This window comes from Metopolophium dirhodum, chromosome 5 (assembly GCF_019925205.1).
Source record: "Metopolophium dirhodum isolate CAU chromosome 5, ASM1992520v1, whole genome shotgun sequence".
In the NCBI taxonomy this organism is placed as follows: Eukaryota; Metazoa; Arthropoda; class Insecta; order Hemiptera; family Aphididae; genus Metopolophium; species Metopolophium dirhodum.
This window is the reverse complement of record NC_083564.1, coordinates 24,316,761-24,337,333: the sequence shown is the minus strand read 5'-3', so window position 1 is coordinate 24,337,333 and position 20,573 is coordinate 24,316,761. Positions and strand designations below refer to the sequence as shown.

The 20,573-nt window shown below is 30.6% G+C and overlaps 2 protein-coding genes across 3 annotated transcripts; both read left to right on the top strand.

The window, feature by feature from the left end:
- The first annotated feature begins 1,343 nt into the window (after positions 1-1,343).
- On the top strand, positions 1,344-6,915 carry LOC132945742 (protein deltex). The gene is made up of 10 exons (XM_061015495.1): positions 1,344-1,510; positions 1,589-1,824; positions 1,933-2,081; positions 2,162-2,336; positions 2,402-2,584; positions 2,650-2,852; positions 2,937-3,033; positions 5,507-5,721; positions 5,810-5,952; positions 6,199-6,915. The coding sequence occupies exons 2-10, from the start codon at positions 1,620-1,622 to the stop codon at positions 6,494-6,496; spliced, it is 1,668 nt and encodes a 555-aa protein (XP_060871478.1). The 5' UTR covers positions 1,344-1,510; positions 1,589-1,619; the 3' UTR covers positions 6,497-6,915.
- Positions 6,916-11,089: 4,174 nt separating this feature from the next.
- Positions 11,090-14,766, top strand: LOC132945809 (uncharacterized). Of its 2 annotated transcripts, none has more exons than XM_061015578.1 (3): positions 11,090-11,802; positions 12,010-12,189; positions 12,268-14,766. In XM_061015578.1, exons 1-3 carry the CDS (start codon positions 11,601-11,603, stop codon positions 13,767-13,769), a joined length of 1,884 nt encoding a protein of 627 aa, XP_060871561.1. In that variant the 5' UTR covers positions 11,090-11,600; the 3' UTR covers positions 13,770-14,766. The 2 variants fall into 2 exon arrangements, with proteins under 2 accessions (XP_060871561.1, XP_060871560.1); XM_061015577.1 differs by having other exon boundaries at positions 11,092-11,350; positions 11,600-11,802; positions 12,010-14,766.
- The last annotated feature ends 5,807 nt before the right edge of the window (positions 14,767-20,573 follow it).

Sequence of the window (20,573 nt, the reverse complement as noted above, 5' to 3'; positions counted from 1 at the left end):
AATCATATAAGAGAAAGAAAGAAGAAAGAACGAAGAGAGAAAAGAGAGAAAGAACATAAAGGGGGTATCGTTGACGTACGAAACTAAAACTATATTTCCCAAACGTTCTCTTTTCTCTTTTACTCTAATCGTACCCCTGACCTCTCTCTTTAAGCGCTGTCTATTAGTTTATAGGTCTATGATTGTACCCCTTCCATTTAGTTGTTACTCGAACTATATTTTTCTAATTGAATCACGCATGACACATTTTCTACAATATTCACGTGTATTGTATTTTGAACATTGTACCATTGTGCATTTTGTGCTATCGCTATGGAATTAGTGTGTCACCACCGAATACCGATTATATTAGTATAATTGTGTAACAAATAATAGCTATTATATTCGTAGAAGTATGTGTGTGGTATGGGCCGTGGTTAGTGGCAGTATTTTACCACAGAATAGATTAAATTTTACAATTTTCGACTTTCTGTACGATCTGTGATAACAATACGAAACCATGTATGTTGAGTTGCATTTCATTAGCTTTCGGGGACATACACCTATGTCCTATAAACTAAATGAGTTTATAATGGGTCAAAGCGTAATAAATATTGTTTAAACTTTAATGTTTTAAATATTATTATAGTATAACTAGGCACAAACTGAATACCCCGCTTCGCCGGCACCATTTTTTGTTGTTGCAAATCCTATACAGTATATACGCTATGTGCCTATGTCGCTATATAGGTGTAGTGTGTACCTATCTCAGCTTTAGCGTGCCTCAGTTCACAGACAAATCGATTTCAGTATGCCTATTTTTGTAAAATAATTTGAACTAGAGGGCAACCGCGGGTCGCGGATTGGATTTAGCACTAGGTATACAATTTTTAACATGGTTTAAATTCAAAGCTGGGAAGTTATTCATTTTTTTCAACTATTGAAAGTTAAGTTACTTAGATATAAAAAATAACCAAGTTAGAATAAATAATTTTTCAAATTTCTAACAATAGGAATAGGGTAATAGGTAACTATTAACTATATTAGTTTTTGATGTTCGTTGTGATTTGTCACGATATCTATTATCTTAATGCGAATTTAGGTATAAGTGCCCCATGCTTGCGAATAATAACAACCCAAACACCATTGTTCAATGACACCAGCATGTCAGCACGATTTAAGATATATTTTTAATCGTGGACACCTGTGACATAACCGACCGACAGAGTATAGACTGATCCACAGCACAAGTTAGCCATGGACTGATCACTGATCAACGACAATCGAATACTCGACTGAGTCGACTGTACAACAACTGTTAACAGTAGTCGGTGGCTTATCACCCGGATTGCGATGATAATACGACTTGTAAACACAACAACGGACTGCGCCTATAGGAGGACTTGGGCAGGTACTACAACTACTACTACTACTTGGGCAGGTTACTATAGTACACTAGTACTGTACTACTGTAGTAGGTTGTAGCCTGTTGGAATGACGACTGCCTATGTCGATTATTGTTAAGTAGTATGTAGGTGTTTCAGTGTTTCAGTGTTTGCCCGTAGGCATAGAAATAATAATCATCATAGTAATAATGTGAATTATTTAGTTTTCCTGGTTACCTTTGATCCAGCAACACGATGCCCCTAGGACACGCCGTGGTCGTTTGGGAATGGGAAAACCGGAACGGCCGATGGAAACCACACAGCCCCGAAGTGGCACAATTGCTCGAAAGGGCTCATTTCAAGAAGTTGACCAGGGTGATACTGAGAGACGCCGACCCGAACATGGAGTCTTCGTTTGTCAATTTGCGTACGATGTACCAGTGTTCTGAAGAAAACGAAGGTGCGTTATTGTGTTATGATTTGTAATACATAGTAACTACACGGTCCACATATCGCGTATGAAATTAAAATACCGAAAACCGGGTAACATTAAATGACAACATTTTAGGTGTACTTTTGGCCGTACGCAGATCTTACTATCCGGCCAATGCATTGCCTGGCAAAGGAGCCAGATGGGAATGGGCTGGTGATGTACCTGGAGAGTGGCATACATATGACATGGAATCCCAATGTTTCTTAGAAACAGCTTGGTCAATGGTGAGTCTTGTAAACTATACTGTCTAATGCCTATATCATTAATTAGGTATTCATAATTTCTTTTTCTTACTCTTTTACAGGGCTGCCAAGTTATAGATGTAAGCCGGACATATTTAGGTTTTCCGTATACAATTAACTTTTGTAATTTGACCCAAGTACGGAATGACAGTGGATATAAACGTAATATTAGACGTGTGAACCAAGCACCATACCCACTAGTTAAAATACAATCAGATGAAGTTATTCAATTTAATGGTTAGTTTATCTTTATTTAGACTAACTTTGATATACTATGCATTTATATCATTTTTTCGGTTTAGATAGGGCAGTTGTAGATACCATAAAAAATTTATCATCAAAAAACGAAACTATTAGAAAATCCAGTTCAGAATATATAGATACAATAACTAAAAAACAACTACATTATAAAAAAAACAAACAAGTAGTTCACGATGGCCATCATAGCGGAACTAATATAGCTCGCACCTTATTAAGTATTTTTGGTAAGTTACTTGATTTATATTTTATAGATTTTTAATTGTATAATAAAAAATAAATATTTTTTCAGCTAATAAGAATCCTTCGTCACTGTCTAGAGAAGCTCAATGGCCAATAGGAACCACAGCAACTAAAAGCTGTAGTGAATCAATTAAATCAGATTCATCTATAATTGATTTAGACTCAAGTAGCATTCGCAGTGGTAGACGTCCTAGTGTTGATACTATTTCAACTTATTTAAGTCATGACAGTCATGAACTTCGCACATCACGAGTAATACATTTTAAAATATATAAACCTTTGATATTTTTTTTATGTCTAGTCAGGTATATAAAAATAAATTATTTTAATTTGTAGTATGATCTATTGGATTATTCTGGTGGCAGTATTGGAAGTGATGATGCTTTTGAATGTCAACAGAAATCAGACAATTGCAGAAATCAATCAGTTATTGGTATGTTATGTTATAGTATAAAAACACCATCAACTTACAATTCACTAGACTGTCTCCCTCAAGCTAAATCCAACGCGTCAGCTCTATCTCAATTTCCAACTGACTGGGACAAATTCAGTACAATCCTATCGGAAAAAACTTCCCTTAAACTCCGCCTAAAGACTCCCTCTGATATCGATGACGCAGTAAACCTACTCACAACTAATATTCAAACCTCTGTTTGGGATTCAGCCAAACCTGTGCCCTTGCACGCTAAGCCTTCCCCTCATCTCCCCTCCTACATACGAACTCTCATCTCACAAAAACGTCGCGCTCGGGTTATTTGGCAAAGAACTCGATATCCTATTGACAAATCCCTTTACAATGCACTTACCCAAAAGTTGAAACGTCTACTAGCTAACCTTAAATCGGAGTCTTACGCAAATTATATTTCTTCTCTCACTGGCATGGATGGCTCCCTATGGAAAGCCACTAGGAAACTACTACGAATTCACAATTCTCCCCCTACTCTACGTAATGCTGATGGTAGCTGGGCACTGTCTGAACAATCTCAAGCCAACATATTTGCCAACCACCTATCTAACACATTTCAACCACACCACAATATTATCTCTTCAACCACAATCCAAGAAGTTGAAAGCTATCTTAACTCTCCTCTTCCGATGTATCCTCCTCCTAGAGCTTTTTTCCCTAGTGAAGTTGAATTTAATCTTAAGAAAAACTCACCGAAAAAATCTCCTGGTTTTGACTTAATTTCGACGGAAGTGGTCAAACACCTTCCTAGAAAAACCATAATTTTCCTAACACAAATTTATAATGCTATGCTTCGTTTATCATACTTTCCTATATTATGGAAATATTCTATCATTATACTCATACCAAAACCAAAAAAACCCCCCGACTGTCCTTCCTCATATAGGCCTATAAGTCTCCTACCAACTCTCTCCAAACTATTTGAAAAACTTCTTCTCAAACGAATACTGCCAATAGTTGACGAAGCTAAAATACTACCAGACTCTCAATTTGGTTTTCGCAACAGTCACTCAACGATCCATCAGATTCACCGCCTGGTTGACAAAATTTCATTTGCCCTAGAGGAAAAACTATACTGCACTGGTGCTTTCCTTGACGTCTCCCAAGCTTTTGACAAAGTCTGGCACTCAGGCCTCCTCTATAAATTAAAACCTATTCTACCTAGTCACTACTATCTGATCCTCAAATCCTACCTCGAAGATCGGTTCTTCTCCGTACGTGTAGGTTCTTCCTTCTCCTCTCCTACTGAAATAAAAGCAGGCGTACCACAAGGCGCAGTAATTGCCCCTCTACTCTTCAATCTCTACATCTCCGACCAGCCTACTTCACCCCACACCTTAGTCGGTGATTTTGCTGACGACAAAGCCATACTAGCAACCAGCCCTGATCCTGTCTTAGCCTCCTTCTACATACAAGATCATCTCTTATCCCTTGAATCGTGGTACAAAACATGGGGAGTAAAAATGAACGAAACCAAGTCCATCCACGGTACATTTGCTCTTCGCCAAGGTGTATGTCCAACACTTTACCTCAACAACCAACCACTTCCCCCTGCGCAATGCATACGCTATCTCGGTATCCTTATCGACCGCCGTCTCACTTGGAAACCTCACATAATTAGCAAAACCCGTACACTAAATGACCGCTTCCGACTCCTTCGTCCACTTCTAACATCAAAGCACATGAAACCTTCCAACAAACTCCTGCTTTACAAACTCCTACTCAGACCCATCTGGACTTATGGGATTCAACTATGGGGCGCTGCCAAAATCTCCAACATCAACCGCATTCAAAGATTCCAATCCAAAATTCTTCGAACAATTCTAAAAGCACCATTCTATGTCTCTAACCACACCCTCCACACTGATCTCAAAATACCATTTGTCTCTGAACTAGCCAAAACTCATTACAAACGTTTCAATAGCCGCCTAGCTCACCATAAGAATCCGTTAATCTCCGACCTATCATCTATTTCTATCCCAGGTAACCCAGTTAAAAGACTCAAAAGACAGTGGTGTCGTGACCTACTAGCCTAATTTAGTCATACTCATGTCGTAGTACCTCCGCTGGGAGGCCTCTACATACGGGATAATCTGTCATTTATTTTTATTTTATTTTATTTTTTATTTTCATCAATTGTTCTTATTGTTCATGTATTGAAACAGATTGAATAAAAATACTTTAACAACAAAAAAAAAAAAAAAAAACTTACAATTCAATTATTTAAGAATAATTTTTTATTTTAAAAAATTTACACAATGGGCTGTTTTATATTTGTTATTCTAAAAATAATCCAGGTGGCTCTATTCAAATTCTATACAGATTAACTGTGCCATAGCTGCATTATGTAACTTGTGTTTAAAATACTGTATTTTAAATTTAGGAAATATTTTTTATTTTTCCAATATTTAAAATAAAATTTGATGTACTATGTTTTTAGGAGTGAATTCAGTAAGTGAGAAATTATCTTGTTATGTTCAAATAGTGGATGACTTTTGGCCAGGACTTGACATGTTATGTCCATTTTGTCAAGATCCACTTATCTCATCAAATAAATCTAACAAAAGCCTAGTTATAGCTTTGAGTATATGTCAACATCGAATGCATCTCACTTGTCTAAACTCAGTTTTAAACAATCAACCTTATTCTAATCAAGTATTTAAAATTTAAAATTTAAAATTAATATATTTGTATATAAATGAGAATTACATTATAAATTAAATATCAATAAAAAAATTTTTAGTGGATGTATATTCAATGTCCAATTTGTATGAAAGTCTATGGAGAAAAAAGAGGTAACCAACCACCAGGTGCTATGAAGTGGACATATTTAAATAGATCGTTACCTGGGTATGGTAGTACAAGAACTATTCAAATCACATATGAGTAAGTCATTTACATGAAAATCGTTTTATTACTAATTTGCATTAAAAACACTAAGTTATTATTTATAAGAATAATAGTTTGCATAGCCAGAAAAAAAGAAAACATTAGAGTTTGAATAGATTAATAAAGTTTAAAAATAGTGATATCATGTTTAAAAAAATCACTGTTTAAAGGGGAAATATGTCAAAATATTAGTCTAAATTATATTTTTTGTTTCTTTCAATATTAACTTTTAAATATTTTTAGAATATCATCTGGGATTCAAGGTGAAGAACATCCACATCCGGGCCGTCCATACTATGCTCTAGGCTTTCCAAGAATTTGTTATTTGCCAGACACAGAAAAAGGAAGGCGTGTATTATCATTACTGAGTAAAGCTTTTGAAAGGCGACTGGTATTTACAGTTAGGCTTTCAATAACAACTGGTAATGAAGATGTTGTTGCATGGAATGGTATTATACACAAGACAGACTTTGACACCAGAATGCATCATGGATTTTTAGATGAATGTATCGAACAATTATCAGCAAATGGCGTTGTTTGAGTAATTTTCTGGATATAAATTAGGTACAGATTCTCTTTTATTTTCAGACTATTTTATTGATAACATTTTTACTCGTTAAATTAAAATCTAGTTCTTATATATAACCGTTATAGATATAGAACATTTATTCTTATCCTAAAATGTAAAATAGCAATATTATAGTTTAATTTTCTTATTTAAATTGTAAGTAGGTATCCATAGGCTGTTAAAGTTTAAGAAACCGCTGCTATAGAGTATTACAAGTTATTTATTTTTTTATGCAGAACTGGTTAATTATACCCCCTACTTCCTAGACAATGGCCAGTGGCATTTGCACACAAGGCACACATGTATGACACTGTAGGCATCACATGATATATACACACATAGAACAAAAAAAAACCATGGCACGCTGCTCAATTTTTTTCCTCTATGGAAAATTATGAATCATAATTATGTTTTTGTTAATAAGTAATCACGACAATTAAAACAAGTCAGATACAAAAAAAAATTGTGTATCCAGCCGAAAAAACATATTTATGTTAAAACTAGTTATTAAGGGTCCCGGTGCCAGTTTTTCAAATTTTCCACAATTCTATAAAATTTAAAAATTAAATTTTATATTTTAGTTGCCACCTTCATTATAAGACTTTTCCACTAATCTACTACCTGATACCTATTTAGGGGGGGTTGATAGGGTGTATTATATCAAACAAAATTACTTTACGGGAATAACTATCAAGCTTTGTAGAATTGTCGGATTTTGATGATTATTTATTTATCTGAAAGAAGAAGACTTCCTATAGCCCGCATTGATTTCTGATTTTGTATTTTATTTCAAATTATTGTATTAAAAAATTTGTAAAAAAAAAATGCTTTTTATCTTGTATTTTTTTAGACATACTATAAAGTTTGAGAAAAAAATATTAAAAAACAGAGATCGATGCAAGCTGTAGAATATTTCTTTCTAGCAATTAAAAAAATAATTATGAAATTTGGTTGATTCTACAAGGCGGTATCACTATTCCCGCAGAGTGTATTTTTGAGGACAAAATGGCATCGACACCGGGCGCCTTAACTATTATTTTTAAATAATATAATATTATAAACAAGATAAATAATTGACAACACTATTTTTGTTGCTGAAGTGTTCTCAGAAAATATGAAAATGTATAGGTACTTAAATTGTGTATGATCTCTTTTATTCTCTAGATTACCATAAAATTATGTTTCTAAACTCAAAATTCTTTAGATCAATCACAACTTTTAAATTAGGATTATACTAATGTAAAAATATTATATGTGTTCAAAGAAATCAATTTCTTATATTTTCCTACTTATACTTAAACTATGGTTACATTACCAGTAAGTTGGTTGTTGATACTTGATAAGTAATTTATATATATATTATAATAGATAATTTTATATTTATTAAGGTTTACTAAAAAAATTGTACAGTTATAAATATCTACATGTTGTCTAAAAATGTAAAATTATATTTAGTGCAATTTGTATATAGTATACCCAAAATAGTATTAATACATTTGCTGCAATATTTGGATATGCCTAAATCAAGCCTTTTTTTATAGTGGTATACCACTTTAATGTGTTACTGAAATAATTTTATTTCATTGTAATGCTGTTAGTAATTACATAACTGTGTAAACAAAAATTGTTACTAATCTTCATTAACAAACACCAATTTTAATTCAGCAAATATGTTAATAACCATGTTAATCAGAAAAAATTATTTGTTGTTAATATATAAGAAGTTTTAAATCAAATTATTTTTAATACTTATATTTATACAAATTAAGTAAAAATAGCCATATTTTATATTTATTTATTTTTTATATTATATATTTTTATAACCAAATAATTATGTTTTTTCATTTAGTCAGAGATTATTTTAGATAGTATAAGTGAGGCTAGGAAAAAATTGGTTTTACAACGTTCTGTAATTATTTTATGTTATCATGCTTTTTAGCGTATAAGTTGACGTCAATCTTCAACTTTGAAGGTTGTTTCTGGTAATAACTTTGATCTAGTTGGTACTCCTATTGGGGTGCAAAATACATTTGAGAAAGACGATTTTGACTGCTTATTATATTATGATACTTTTTAATGCATAAAAAATCACGCTCTAATTGTATATTATCATTATTGTTATTATTATAAACACCAGCCAGTTGAGTTATTGTTATTGTTATTGTCGTCACATGTCAATTTTTTATATACTCATATTTTATAATTTAATTTTAAATACAATTTAATATTTTAATGTACCAATCAGCTCACTATTGAATCAAATTTTCAAAAAATGTTAAGTGATTATTTATACAACCCGGCATTAGAGCAATAAAACAACGGTCTTGTTTACACGACCATGAATTAAACTATCAATCTAATTAGTGTCAATCCGTGGCAATAGAGAATTTTATATTTATCATCCCGTGCATTCAATTCCCATCCTAGTTTTTTCCTAGAATAGTACAGTTCACTATACCTACTCAAAAAAAAATTCTTATATAGTTATATTGACATAAAAGAAGTTTACAGACTGCAGTACCTATGTCTGGGAACGAATTTAGGGAAAAAAAGCCCCTTACCAACATTAACTTTTTTTTATTGTTGTTTTAAAATTTGGTCTTAAATTAGATTTTAGTTTTGTGTTGTAATTTAAAAATATTATTCATGGGTACTCAAACTTCTAAAGTATACTTAAAATTTTTTTAAATTTGCTTTATTGAATTTCATATTTAAATCTAGATTTATTTTGTATAATTTTAATATTATTTAATAACAATAGGTAAGTACAAAGTACCTACACTAAATATTGTTTTTCATTAGGTAATCATACAATATATTTATGTAATTGTATATAATAATATTATTAAAACTTTTGAAAACCATATGGAATAGAAATAAAAATATAGAATACCTACATAAGTTAAAAATCAAAAAAATCAAGAAAAATATTACTAGTATATGGCATTAAAAAAAAACTAGTTATATCACAACCCACATTCAAAGAATATACAAATCATAAAACAAAATATTCCATAAATAATGAATATATAAAGTCACACAATAAAATAAATAAGTATTAATTCTTATACAATAACATTTATCTAATTAACGATAATTTTTCTCCAGGGCTTTTTTTCTTATGACGATGCTTTTATTTTGGGCCTATTATTTTCAAGTACCCCGGGAACACAGCTAGATATTTTATCGTTTTTCCCTGTATATATTTAGGGCAAAATACCTTATTATTGATATGTTTGCAATGATCCATGAGCAATTATTTTTATTTTACTAATTCTTTACTTTTTACACAATTTTTTCGCCAACGTAAGCAATAGGCCTTAATATGTATAATAATCTTACTTTAGAGGACGCCATACGCTAATACCTACATCGCAGATAATATTCTTCTCAATAAAATGCCAAAAATTGCATTAATTTGTTTTAGTTTTATATTATAGACCTTGTATTTTATGTTCCCGTAAAACCAATTTTAACTATGTTCTACGGTAAATAAAATAATTGTCAATCAACATGACTATTGTGCTACGGAGCTGCTCCCGCGCGGCCATGACTAAATAAATTTAGTCTGCAACACTGACTGATCAAACTTATTTTACGGGAAATATTGATAGTCAAATCTGCACTCTGTTGTCAAAAACCACGTACTAATTAACTACACAATTGAACCATCTACAACTTCTAAGATTTATTGGCTTCTTTGGATTTAAATTATAATATAAATATAAATATAAATTATAATATCCTACATTCTACTTTGAATAATTCAAGATTTTCAAGTAATAAATAAAAATAAAAATTTGAAAGTATCGACTATCGATACGTATCGCTTGTAAAGGGATCAAAAATTCTGGAAAAACCCGTTTTTTTCCTCAGTGATTCGGAAAATATAGAAAAAAATAATAAATTTCCAAAAAAAAACAAAATTTTTGGAAAATTAAAAAATTGTATTTACTCTTAAAAATTTTAATAATCTAAGTACCTAGGTGTAAAATTAAAACATGTTAAAAAAAAATAAAGAAACCTGTCACTGTCATTTCAAATTTATCAATTCGGCGTACGCATATCATTGTATTTAAATATAGTTATTGTTGTTATAACTTTAATTATAACTTTAGTAATATTGATATTTATACATTATTGTAGGCATGTAACACATTATTTACATAATTTTATATTTAAATATTTAATATTATATTACAATATACGCAATTTGATAGGTAGGTTAAATTATAAAAAGAAAATTAATTTCTAAAATAAAACTCCACATTTTTCTTTGCTCAAACTTAATTCGTAAGTTATGGTCAACATTTTATATCTATAAATTATTAATAATTAACTCATATGACTTCATGTATGAATCCATGTTCAGTTTAAATACTCTGAACAAATGGACATGTTTAATGCACATTGATTAACAAATATTGTAATTATTATAATTATTAAATCATTTTTATTACAGTTTATAGATCTGACATATTTTCTGAGTAAGTACACAAAATTTAAATTATAATTGTAAAAATATAATTTTGAACGTGTTTAGGTGTTTATTTTTACAACTAATCAGTAAGTATATAGGGGAAGACGGGGTATTACCGTATGCGGGGCAAAATCGTATTATCGGAATGTTATCAATAATTGTTATCATGGAGGTAAACTGAAGACACCGATTTGAAACGTTTTGTTTGCTTATCTATTGAATATGATAGTGCACTTGTTTTGATATCACGTTTTTAAAATAAATACGTTTTATGTTTTTACTTTCAATTACTAAAATATTATCAACATTTCAAAGAGTGAATTTTTATATGCGAAAAAATTGTTCAGGTATGTCATATTTATTATTCAATAGCTAATGAAGTGTAATTTACATTTGTTGTATAAATGCATTCATTTATTAATTTAATGTTTGATATAAAGCTCGAAAACTTTTAATAGTCTTGTGGGGCAAAATCGTATGGGGCAAAATCGTATGGTTATACACTGTACGGTTTTACTACGTTGATATTTTGACAATTGCTATGGTTGAATTTAAACAATTTATTAGTACCTATTGAATTGTTTTATTTTTCTTAGTATGGTTCGTAATTATATTCGGAAATCAAACAGACAATCATGGTTGGAAGATGATATGAAAATGGCTGTATTAGCTGTGGTGGAAAGAAGTTTGACTTATGATGCTGCGTCTATTCGTTATGAAGTTCCTCGTTCAACGTTACAGGATCGAGTCAATAAAGTTAAAGAAGGAAAATTAAATGTACAACAGTGTGGATTAAAAGGTATATATTTTAATGATTACACAATATTATGGTAATTAGTTTGATATAGGTATTATTACAGAAAATTTCTTATTAAGAAAACCAATTTTTTTCTACTGATATTAGATAACATATTATTTAGTTATAAGGGGGTGCTTATTGTAAACTTGTCAATTATGTGCTGAAATAATTGTTTTCAATTAAAAGTATAATTTTTTATTGTTATAGCTTTGGGACATTATCAAAAAGTATTTTCAATCGAACAAGAAAATGTTCTTGTACAATATTTAAAAGACATGGAAAGTCGTTTGTTTGGCTTAACACAAAATCATTTTAGAAAAATGGCCTTTGAACTTGCCGAAAGAAACAATATTGCTCATAATTTTAATAAAACAAATGGTTTAGCAGGTGAATTAAGCAATGATTATTTTTATTTATATATTTTAAAGTTTATTGTTATATTATCTTTTAATTTTTTTTATGTAGGTCAAGATTGGTTAAAAGGCTTTTTATTAAGGCACCCAGAGTTGTCAGTACGGATCCCAGAACCAACTTCAGCTGTGAGAGCTATGGGCTTCAATCGACCGGTGGTGAATAGTTTTTATGATTTGTTAAAAAAATGTTATGAGACTCATCACTTTAAGCCAGAACAAATTTTTAATGTTGATGAAAGTGGATTGTCAAATGTAGCCAAAAGTAGAGCCAAAATAATTTCCCAAAAGGGACGAAGACAAGTTGGCAAACTGTCATCAGCTGAAAGAGGTCAAAATGTTACAGTGACAATTTGTTTTTCAGCATCGGGTTCATATATTCCCCCATTATTAATATTCCCTAGAGTCAGATTAAATCCAGATTTTGAAGAAGAAGCACCACCTGGATCATTGGTTGTTTGTCATCCATCAGGGTGGATGCAATCCGAAATATTTGTGCAGTGGCTTCATCATTTTATTAAGCATACACATCCCACAAAAGAAAACCCTATTTTATTGCTTTTAGATGGTCATGTTACTCATGTTAAAAACCTTGAAGTTATAGATGTAGCCCGCAAAAATAATATAGTTATCATTTGTTTTCCTCCCCATACAACTCACAAATTACAACCGTTAGATGTGAGCTTTATGGGTCCACTCAGTACATACTATAGCCAAGAGTTAGATTTGTGGTTACTTAACCACCCAGGCCAAGTTGTTGGTCTTCGCCACATTTCTAAAATTTTTCGTGAGGCATATCTAAAAGCAGCAACTCCTAAAAATGCAATTTCTGGTTTTAGAAAAACTGGTATAGCTCCATTTAATTCAGACATATTTGACAATTCTGACTTTGCTCCAGCTGAAACTACCAATAATATTGAAATGTCATTAGATACCCAAACACAACCTTGTTGTTCAGCTGATAATAATAGTGCTCTTGCATTATATTCTACTCCCCAACCTAGTTCCTCTGCTAATACATTGAATACTGAACAACCTGCAGATAATGTTCAAAATGCAGCTGTTTCATCTTTATTGTCTCAAAGTTTGGTATTAGAAACACCACATACAACTTTTTCTTCAAATGAAAAACAGATTTTTACTATATCTCCAGAAATTATTTTGCCAATACCAAAAGCTCAAAATATTAACAGATCATCAAGAAGAAGAGGAAAGACAGCAATTATCACTGAAAGTCCATACAAAAAAGAACTCCAAGAAGCTAAAGAAAACAGCAAACCACTGCCAAAGAAAAAACAAAAGAAAAATAATATTAAAAAAAGATTATTCACTTCTACAGATGAAGAAGAAATTCACCCCAAAAAGCTATGTGTTTCAACTGATGATGATGACAGTGCCGACGAAGAGTGTATATATTGTAGTATGCCATACAAAGAAGACTCAAAGGGAGAGAAATGGGTTAAATGTATAAATTGCTGTAGATGGTGTCATGAGCTTTGTGGAGGAGTTGATAACTGGAAGACCTACATTTGTGATCTTTGTATAAAAAAAAAATAAGTAAAACATTATTGATTAAGGTAATTTTTATTTCTTATAAGAAAAAAAGGTTTTGTTTTATTTTTATATTACATATTGTTTACTATATTTATATGCTAGGCAGGCATAATGTTAAGTTTTGTTATTATTTTTTTTTGAAAAAGTTATAAAAAGTTTTTGTTTTTTTAATATTTACATATTATTTTATGTTTACCTACTATATTTATGTGCTAGGCAGGCATAATGTTAAGTTTCATTATTATTTTTTTTGGAAAAGTTATAAAAAAGTTATTTTGGTATAATAATTTATATTTCTTATAAAAAAATAAGGTTTTGTTTTATTTTTATGATTATAATAAACTGTTTATGTTCTAGCTAGAATTGCCAAAAAAATTTATCATATTAAATTTTGTTATTATTTTTATTAAAAAGTAATTTTGTGTGGTCATTTTTATTTCTTATATTAAAAGAAGATTTTGTTTTATTTTAATAACTTTATAGGTACTTAGGTAAGTTGTATTTGTTGTACTACTGCCAATGGGAGCAGGTTTTATCGCATATTGTATTGTGTTATTAATTTGTTGACATTTTGAAGAATTGAAAACAATGTTTAGGTACATTTTTAATTAATGAAAATGAAATCATACATAGCTTACTACCTACTGCCTAATTTTAGTTAAACTTTATAAATGAATTAAACAAAAGACCAATACCAATTAATAATTTACCAATAAATATAATGAACTGTGTTTTGGTATAAAAAATTATCCTCATACGATTTTGCCCCAGGGTACATACGGATTTACCCCGCACCTGGGGTAAATCCGTATTTTTCCCAAAAAAAGTAAAACGCAAATTAGACACATTTAAAAAAAAAAAATACAAAAAAGTTTCGAATAAAAGTTATAGACCATAAGTTGTTCTATATATACCAGTTTAAAAAATTTAATTTCGTTAAAAATTACATGATTCATAAGCCATGGAAGCTTAACCGTACGGTACTGCCCCGCCTTCCCCTACAACTGTTAACAAATTGCCACAGAGGTACTCTTTAATTGGTATCACATTGACAATATTAATATTATAATGTTTATTCTTATTTTTTTTGCGTTTAACAAGTTATAATAGAACGGTTGCTGTTTTTTTCCTTTGCTCCCCTGAAACCTTGTATTACATTTTCAAGTTTTTTCACCCAGCGAACATTTTTTATCGACATTAATTTAAAAAAAACTTATATAAAAGTCGAAAATTTCATATGCCTATTATAGCTCAACATGAGTCAAAATATTTTAAAAATTGTATGGTGTATAGAAAATGCTAATTAAATATTCTGTGAGTATTGCATTTTCATGCGTATCTACGGAAATTATTTTAAAGTTTTTCCCGACGCTTTTGCAAGCAACTTGGAATTTTAAATTGTGATCTCCTGAATGCACCGAAACTAGATTCACTTTCCCATTGGAAAAAATAGGTTGGAAAATTGAAGCATTATTTTGACTACTAATCGTGTACAGACAAAGAAAAATTAAATTAAAAAACACACATCGTTGTAAAATCAAGAAATTCATTGCTCCACTCAGAATCTAAAACAAGTAACAATTTCTCAACATACAACTATTATCAATGAAAAAATCCGATTAGGATTAGGAGCTTAATTTAATTAATTTTTAGAATTGCACATGGCTGATATTTTGCACCATCCACATTGTTCAGTTAAATTTGTCCAACTCTAAACGCACATTAAAATTTAAAATTATAGGTAAATTTGCAAATGGTTGTCTACTCAGTTGGCCAGTTGGTAACATGTGGATGTGTTTGGCGTGCAACTTTCTGTTTTTGTTGCATCAGCTTTTATAATAATAATAATATATAGGTAATACCTACTACGCGTAGTTATACGACAATAACAGAATGTGTACTGAACAAAAACAACATCCTTTATCCCTATTTTGTATTCTGTAGATTTATAATTTTATTAGTCACCACTGTACAATTCATATACCGTCACGCCGACGTGAATTTGTGTTCACTATCTGCCTTGCCTAATCATAATTTTTTTCTTTGGTGTGGTCCGTCGGGTGCCCCCCACACAACTATAATATACGATAGGTACACGGATGAACGATTTCAGGTATAGTAAGTAGTAAACTGTAAAACTAGTAATTGTACATGCTTTATCGAACAATCGCGCGACAATCGGCAATCGCGATTTCTCGCCTGACCTAAAATTCTTACGTTTAAATATTTAATGCATATAATACTGCCGTAATAACCAACTTATGCACGTATTTTTTTTTACTGCCTAGTTACAAATTAATAGGTTTTTTTAATGCATTATTTCTCAAATTGTTTTTTATAATCAAGTTATGTTTGTTAGTTGTTTCGCGTGTTGACATTAATATTGGTGTAGACATAAAATAGTTATACACTTATTAGAGTTATGACTTATGTAGGTACTTACCTACCTACTCTAAGTTTTTATTGATTTCACTACGTTTCAAAATTATAAATTATTATCTATTAAATAATAAATTTAACTACTAGACTGTGCAGGGTCGTTGGATTCAGTAGTGGGCTGAAGGGGCGACCGCTAAAGTTCCTAATAAAAAACTCAATTATCTTTTTTGAATTTTACAGTAAACTCAAATATCTTTATAATATTATATGCATGCATATGTGTATTGGCACGAATCAATGAGCGTATACGTACGTTCGGAGCTATTCTTTAAATTGGCGATAACGATGGACGGCGCGATAGCAATTAGCAATACCATTGTGCGGCGGAATTTGGACCAACTCCATTTTAATATAATGACAATTGACTTATATATTATTTCATATAAGGGATAATTTTTCAATGTTTGCACAAGCAACGACTACTCGATAGCAAATAGCAAATCAGTAATGAAAATCATCGCGTTGTGATTGTTTTTTAAATATTTTGTTATCTATTGCCGTAGTTTTTACAGTCCCGATGATTTACCATGCTAAAATGGAATTGCGGAAAAAAAATCCCCAGTAGCATTGGCGGAAATCAGGGTGGGGGGGGCTTGATGAGCTTAGCCATCCAAAAGTCCGCCAAACCCCCTCCTTTTTTAGTTTTGTTGGATCCAAGCCCCGCCGCTCACATTGATGTTAATTGTTAATAATGTTAGCCCCCCCCCCTGACATTTTAATGGATTTCTGCCTATGGGTATAACTAACTGAATTGAGAATACATATTAAAAAAATAATTATATGTTGGTGAAATAGTTATAGTTAAGCGTCGGTAATTTTTCAATAATTTTAATTTTCAAGCAGGATATAAGCATTTTTTAATTTGTAATATTTTACATACGACATACCTACTCGTATCTTGCTTGAAAAATTGCTGACTTAAGCACAGATAATGTTCTTACCTAAAATTTCGTCGCTCTGCTGTACACTAGGTTACAAGTTGGCAGTGGGTCATTGTAATGGATGGTGTTACATTTGAATTCAATGATATAATTTCATTGTATTGGTACGAAAAACGATTCTGAGGGAAGACGCGGTCAGTCAGCGTATGATGTATTACTAAGTATATTTGATGATATTATTGTGAATAAAGTAATTTATTTACATATTTACGTGGAACCTGATATTAAATGTTCAATACTTAGCTATACAATTTGAACATTTTATAAATTTTTAATTATATAGTAATTTTTAAGTTTTAAATTTGATAAATTTTGTCAAAATACTCGTTTTGTTTTACTTAAAGAGTGTCCTGTGAAAATACAAAATTCTATTTTTCGAATGATAACCTTAGCTAAAAGCCTAAACATCATATTCTACAGAAAATTATTTAGAGGATAATTTTTTTTTAAATGCTGACGTATCAGAATCAAAATTTGAAAGAGTATATTTTGAGTTATTTAAGTTTGTGTAATAAGGCTAATTTATATTATATAAGTTCATGATAATGGGTTTGAAAGATCTATGGTGATTTACAATTTTTAGTGGCTAATTTTAATCCAACAACAATATTTGTAAAAATGGTCCTAGTATAATAAAATTAGTAATTTCTACTTCCAATAGGCAATATTTCTTCTACTTAATATTTTTGTAAAACCATTTTTAAGGTCCATTATCCTTAGAACATAACATTTAAATTTTAAAAAATATATCCCCTGACCCCTAATCACTATAATACTATATAATTTAAAGCAAAAAAGGGTCTACAATAATAGCGTAAAATATTACGATATAAGTAATAAGTGATTGCAGGTATTACAATTCCGATATTTATAATAGAATAACGAATAATTAATAAATAATAGCCAATAGGGAGGAGACAGCATAAGAAGACGATGTCGGATGTATAAATATAGGATTAAGGAAATAGCTGATGATAATAATAATTATATCATTATATTATTGGTTATTAATTATTACTTATTACCACGGACTAAAATATAACTTGATCTGTGCTTCTTACCTATAGGTTCTGATCTTTATTATACAATAATTTGAATAATATTGAAAAATAAGACAGGTGGAAGATTAGAGAATGTAGGCAATATGAAAAATAATTTTACAGATCAGCAATTCTATATAATTCTATTTTATTTATATATAGAACAAAAATTATATTTTTTTTCTGTGATCTGGGGTCAATATGATATGTAAATTAATATTAATATTAATATTAATATTTAATTTACGTTTCATGTAAAATGTTAAAATAACAACAACCTTGTATAACATTTTAAACATTTTAGGTGGAACAGAATTAAGTATAATTATATGAGTAAATTGTATAGTATAACTCATATAAGGTCACTCTGTTCATTTTTGTTCATTGGACCATGATGATGGATTACAATTGTCAACAATAAATGTATTTTTTTCTCCAATTTTCCGATTATAAATGATAACTAAAGAGGTTTTCATTTAAAAAAAAATGATCATTCCAAACAAATGTTATGATTATTCTAAAATCAATACCAATACAGTTTTATAAAATATATAATAATATAGTACGGAGGACGGAGTGGCCGAGCGGACTAAGGCGTCGGTCGCGACGCAGCCGAAGCTGATTCGATACTTCGGCCGCGGGTGGCATTTTTCTTCGGGAAAGTCACGGTGTCCGGTGAACAAGTGCCGCCAGCCCCCACCCGGGGCATGGCAGAAACCTACGAGTGCTCCATTAGAAATTCTGTCAAACACAACACACACGTGTAAAAACCCTACCGTTACAATTTACAAACCCAACTACCTACAATCATAAAAAAACCCACAATCAGCTAATGGCCATAGCCGCCGGACATAAAGATTAATTAAAAAAAATAAAAAAATAATTTACTACCTAATAATAGACAATTATTAGATAATACCGTTGTTCGTTGATTATAAATATTAAATATTATTATAGTATTATAATAGTATAATACTATAGTATTTATATAATCAATGATAATATGTACTAATCACAGATATAAATTATACTATATATCTAGTAGTATATATCTGTGGTACTAATCAAAAACATAATATAAATATTGTATTCATCATTTAATTTTTTATTGATCAACTTATAACTTAACTTGAGCGTGAGATCCTAGTATTAAAATGTAAAAAACGTCTTAGTACGTAACAGCATCACTGATATTCGCGCCAAAGGAGCGCCTCAAAAGATATCCGTTTTCCCTTCATTGTCCTCTATAGCAGTACAAAAAACGACACGGGAGCGCCACACGGGTCTCTGCTTTATAGTTAGAGAAGATATTTTAGTAATAAGTTTCATCAAAGTTTTACATACAATCTTATTCTGTTTAGGGTAGGTAGGTCGTAGGTAGACAGGTAGTTGGTACAATGCTTCAATGCAAATGCCAATGGTACTGGCTTATAGAATTATGATTGAAAAATAAAAATTATTAAGAATCAACACAATTTATTAAAAAAGTTAAATATTTCATGTGTGCTTGTAATCAGTATCGCTCAGTGCCTAAAATTAAGATATTTTGCTACTGTACATCTAATTCCACACCAAAATATTTTTTAAATAATGAGCATAGACCTAGTAGTGCACATACCACATATTATAACTTCATTGCATAGTTGTTTTTGCTATTTATTAATAATTAGTTATAACTTATAATATATACAATCTAAGACAATCTTCTATAAAAGTCCATGACATATACTATATGGCTATATGACTAAACATTTTAAAGTTAAAAACGAAATAGCTTAGGTTAACATACTTATTATATTATTATAATCCGCCCAGAATATGGTGTAGTCGGTATTATGTTTACTGTTAAGGGTTTTGAACAATTACAATATGCTAATTGGTAATTTTCAATAATCAATATTGAATATTAATCAAATAAAAACTTATAAAAACCGAAAATAAGTACTACACACTTTTAAATTTGCTACTGCACATTTAATATTAGCTACTGCACGTCATAGTGTGTTACTGCACACAATTTTAGGCCTTAACTATCGTTATTTGTTGTATGATATAATATAACCTGTGTACCGGGCTGTGCCTATATATTAATAGTACCTATAAGTATTTCGCATTTAAAATTTGAATTATTAAATTTCTTGTCTGTATTATACTATTATAGTTAATAGATATGACTAATGAGTTATGACTAATAGTTATTCGATTACTTTCAGTATCAAGTAGTAAGTATCTCCGCATTCTCCGGTTATACCAATATACCATGCGGCATGCGTAATGTTTCGATGTTATTGCATCATGGGCGGTGACTATCGATGTTGGATAAACATCGATGCGAGAAATTTGATGTTTGCCACATTGCCTTGCCATGTCGACAAAAAACTACCGCC

Coding starts and splice junctions, on each gene's coding strand:
- LOC132945742 (XM_061015495.1), top strand. CDS start 1,620: ATGCCCCTAGGACACGCCGTGGTCGTTTGGGAATGGGAAAACCGGAAC. Junction 1,825..1,932: donor GTGTTCTGAAGAAAACGAAG/GTGCGTTATTGT, acceptor ACAACATTTTAG/GTGTACTTTTGGCCGTACGC. Junction 2,585..2,649: donor CACCTTATTAAGTATTTTTG/GTAAGTTACTTG, acceptor ATATTTTTTCAG/CTAATAAGAATCCTTCGTCA.
- LOC132945809 (XM_061015577.1), top strand. CDS start 11,601: ATGGTTCGTAATTATATTCGGAAATCAAACAGACAATCATGGTTGGAA. Junction 11,803..12,009: donor ACAACAGTGTGGATTAAAAG/GTATATATTTTA, acceptor TTATTGTTATAG/CTTTGGGACATTATCAAAAA.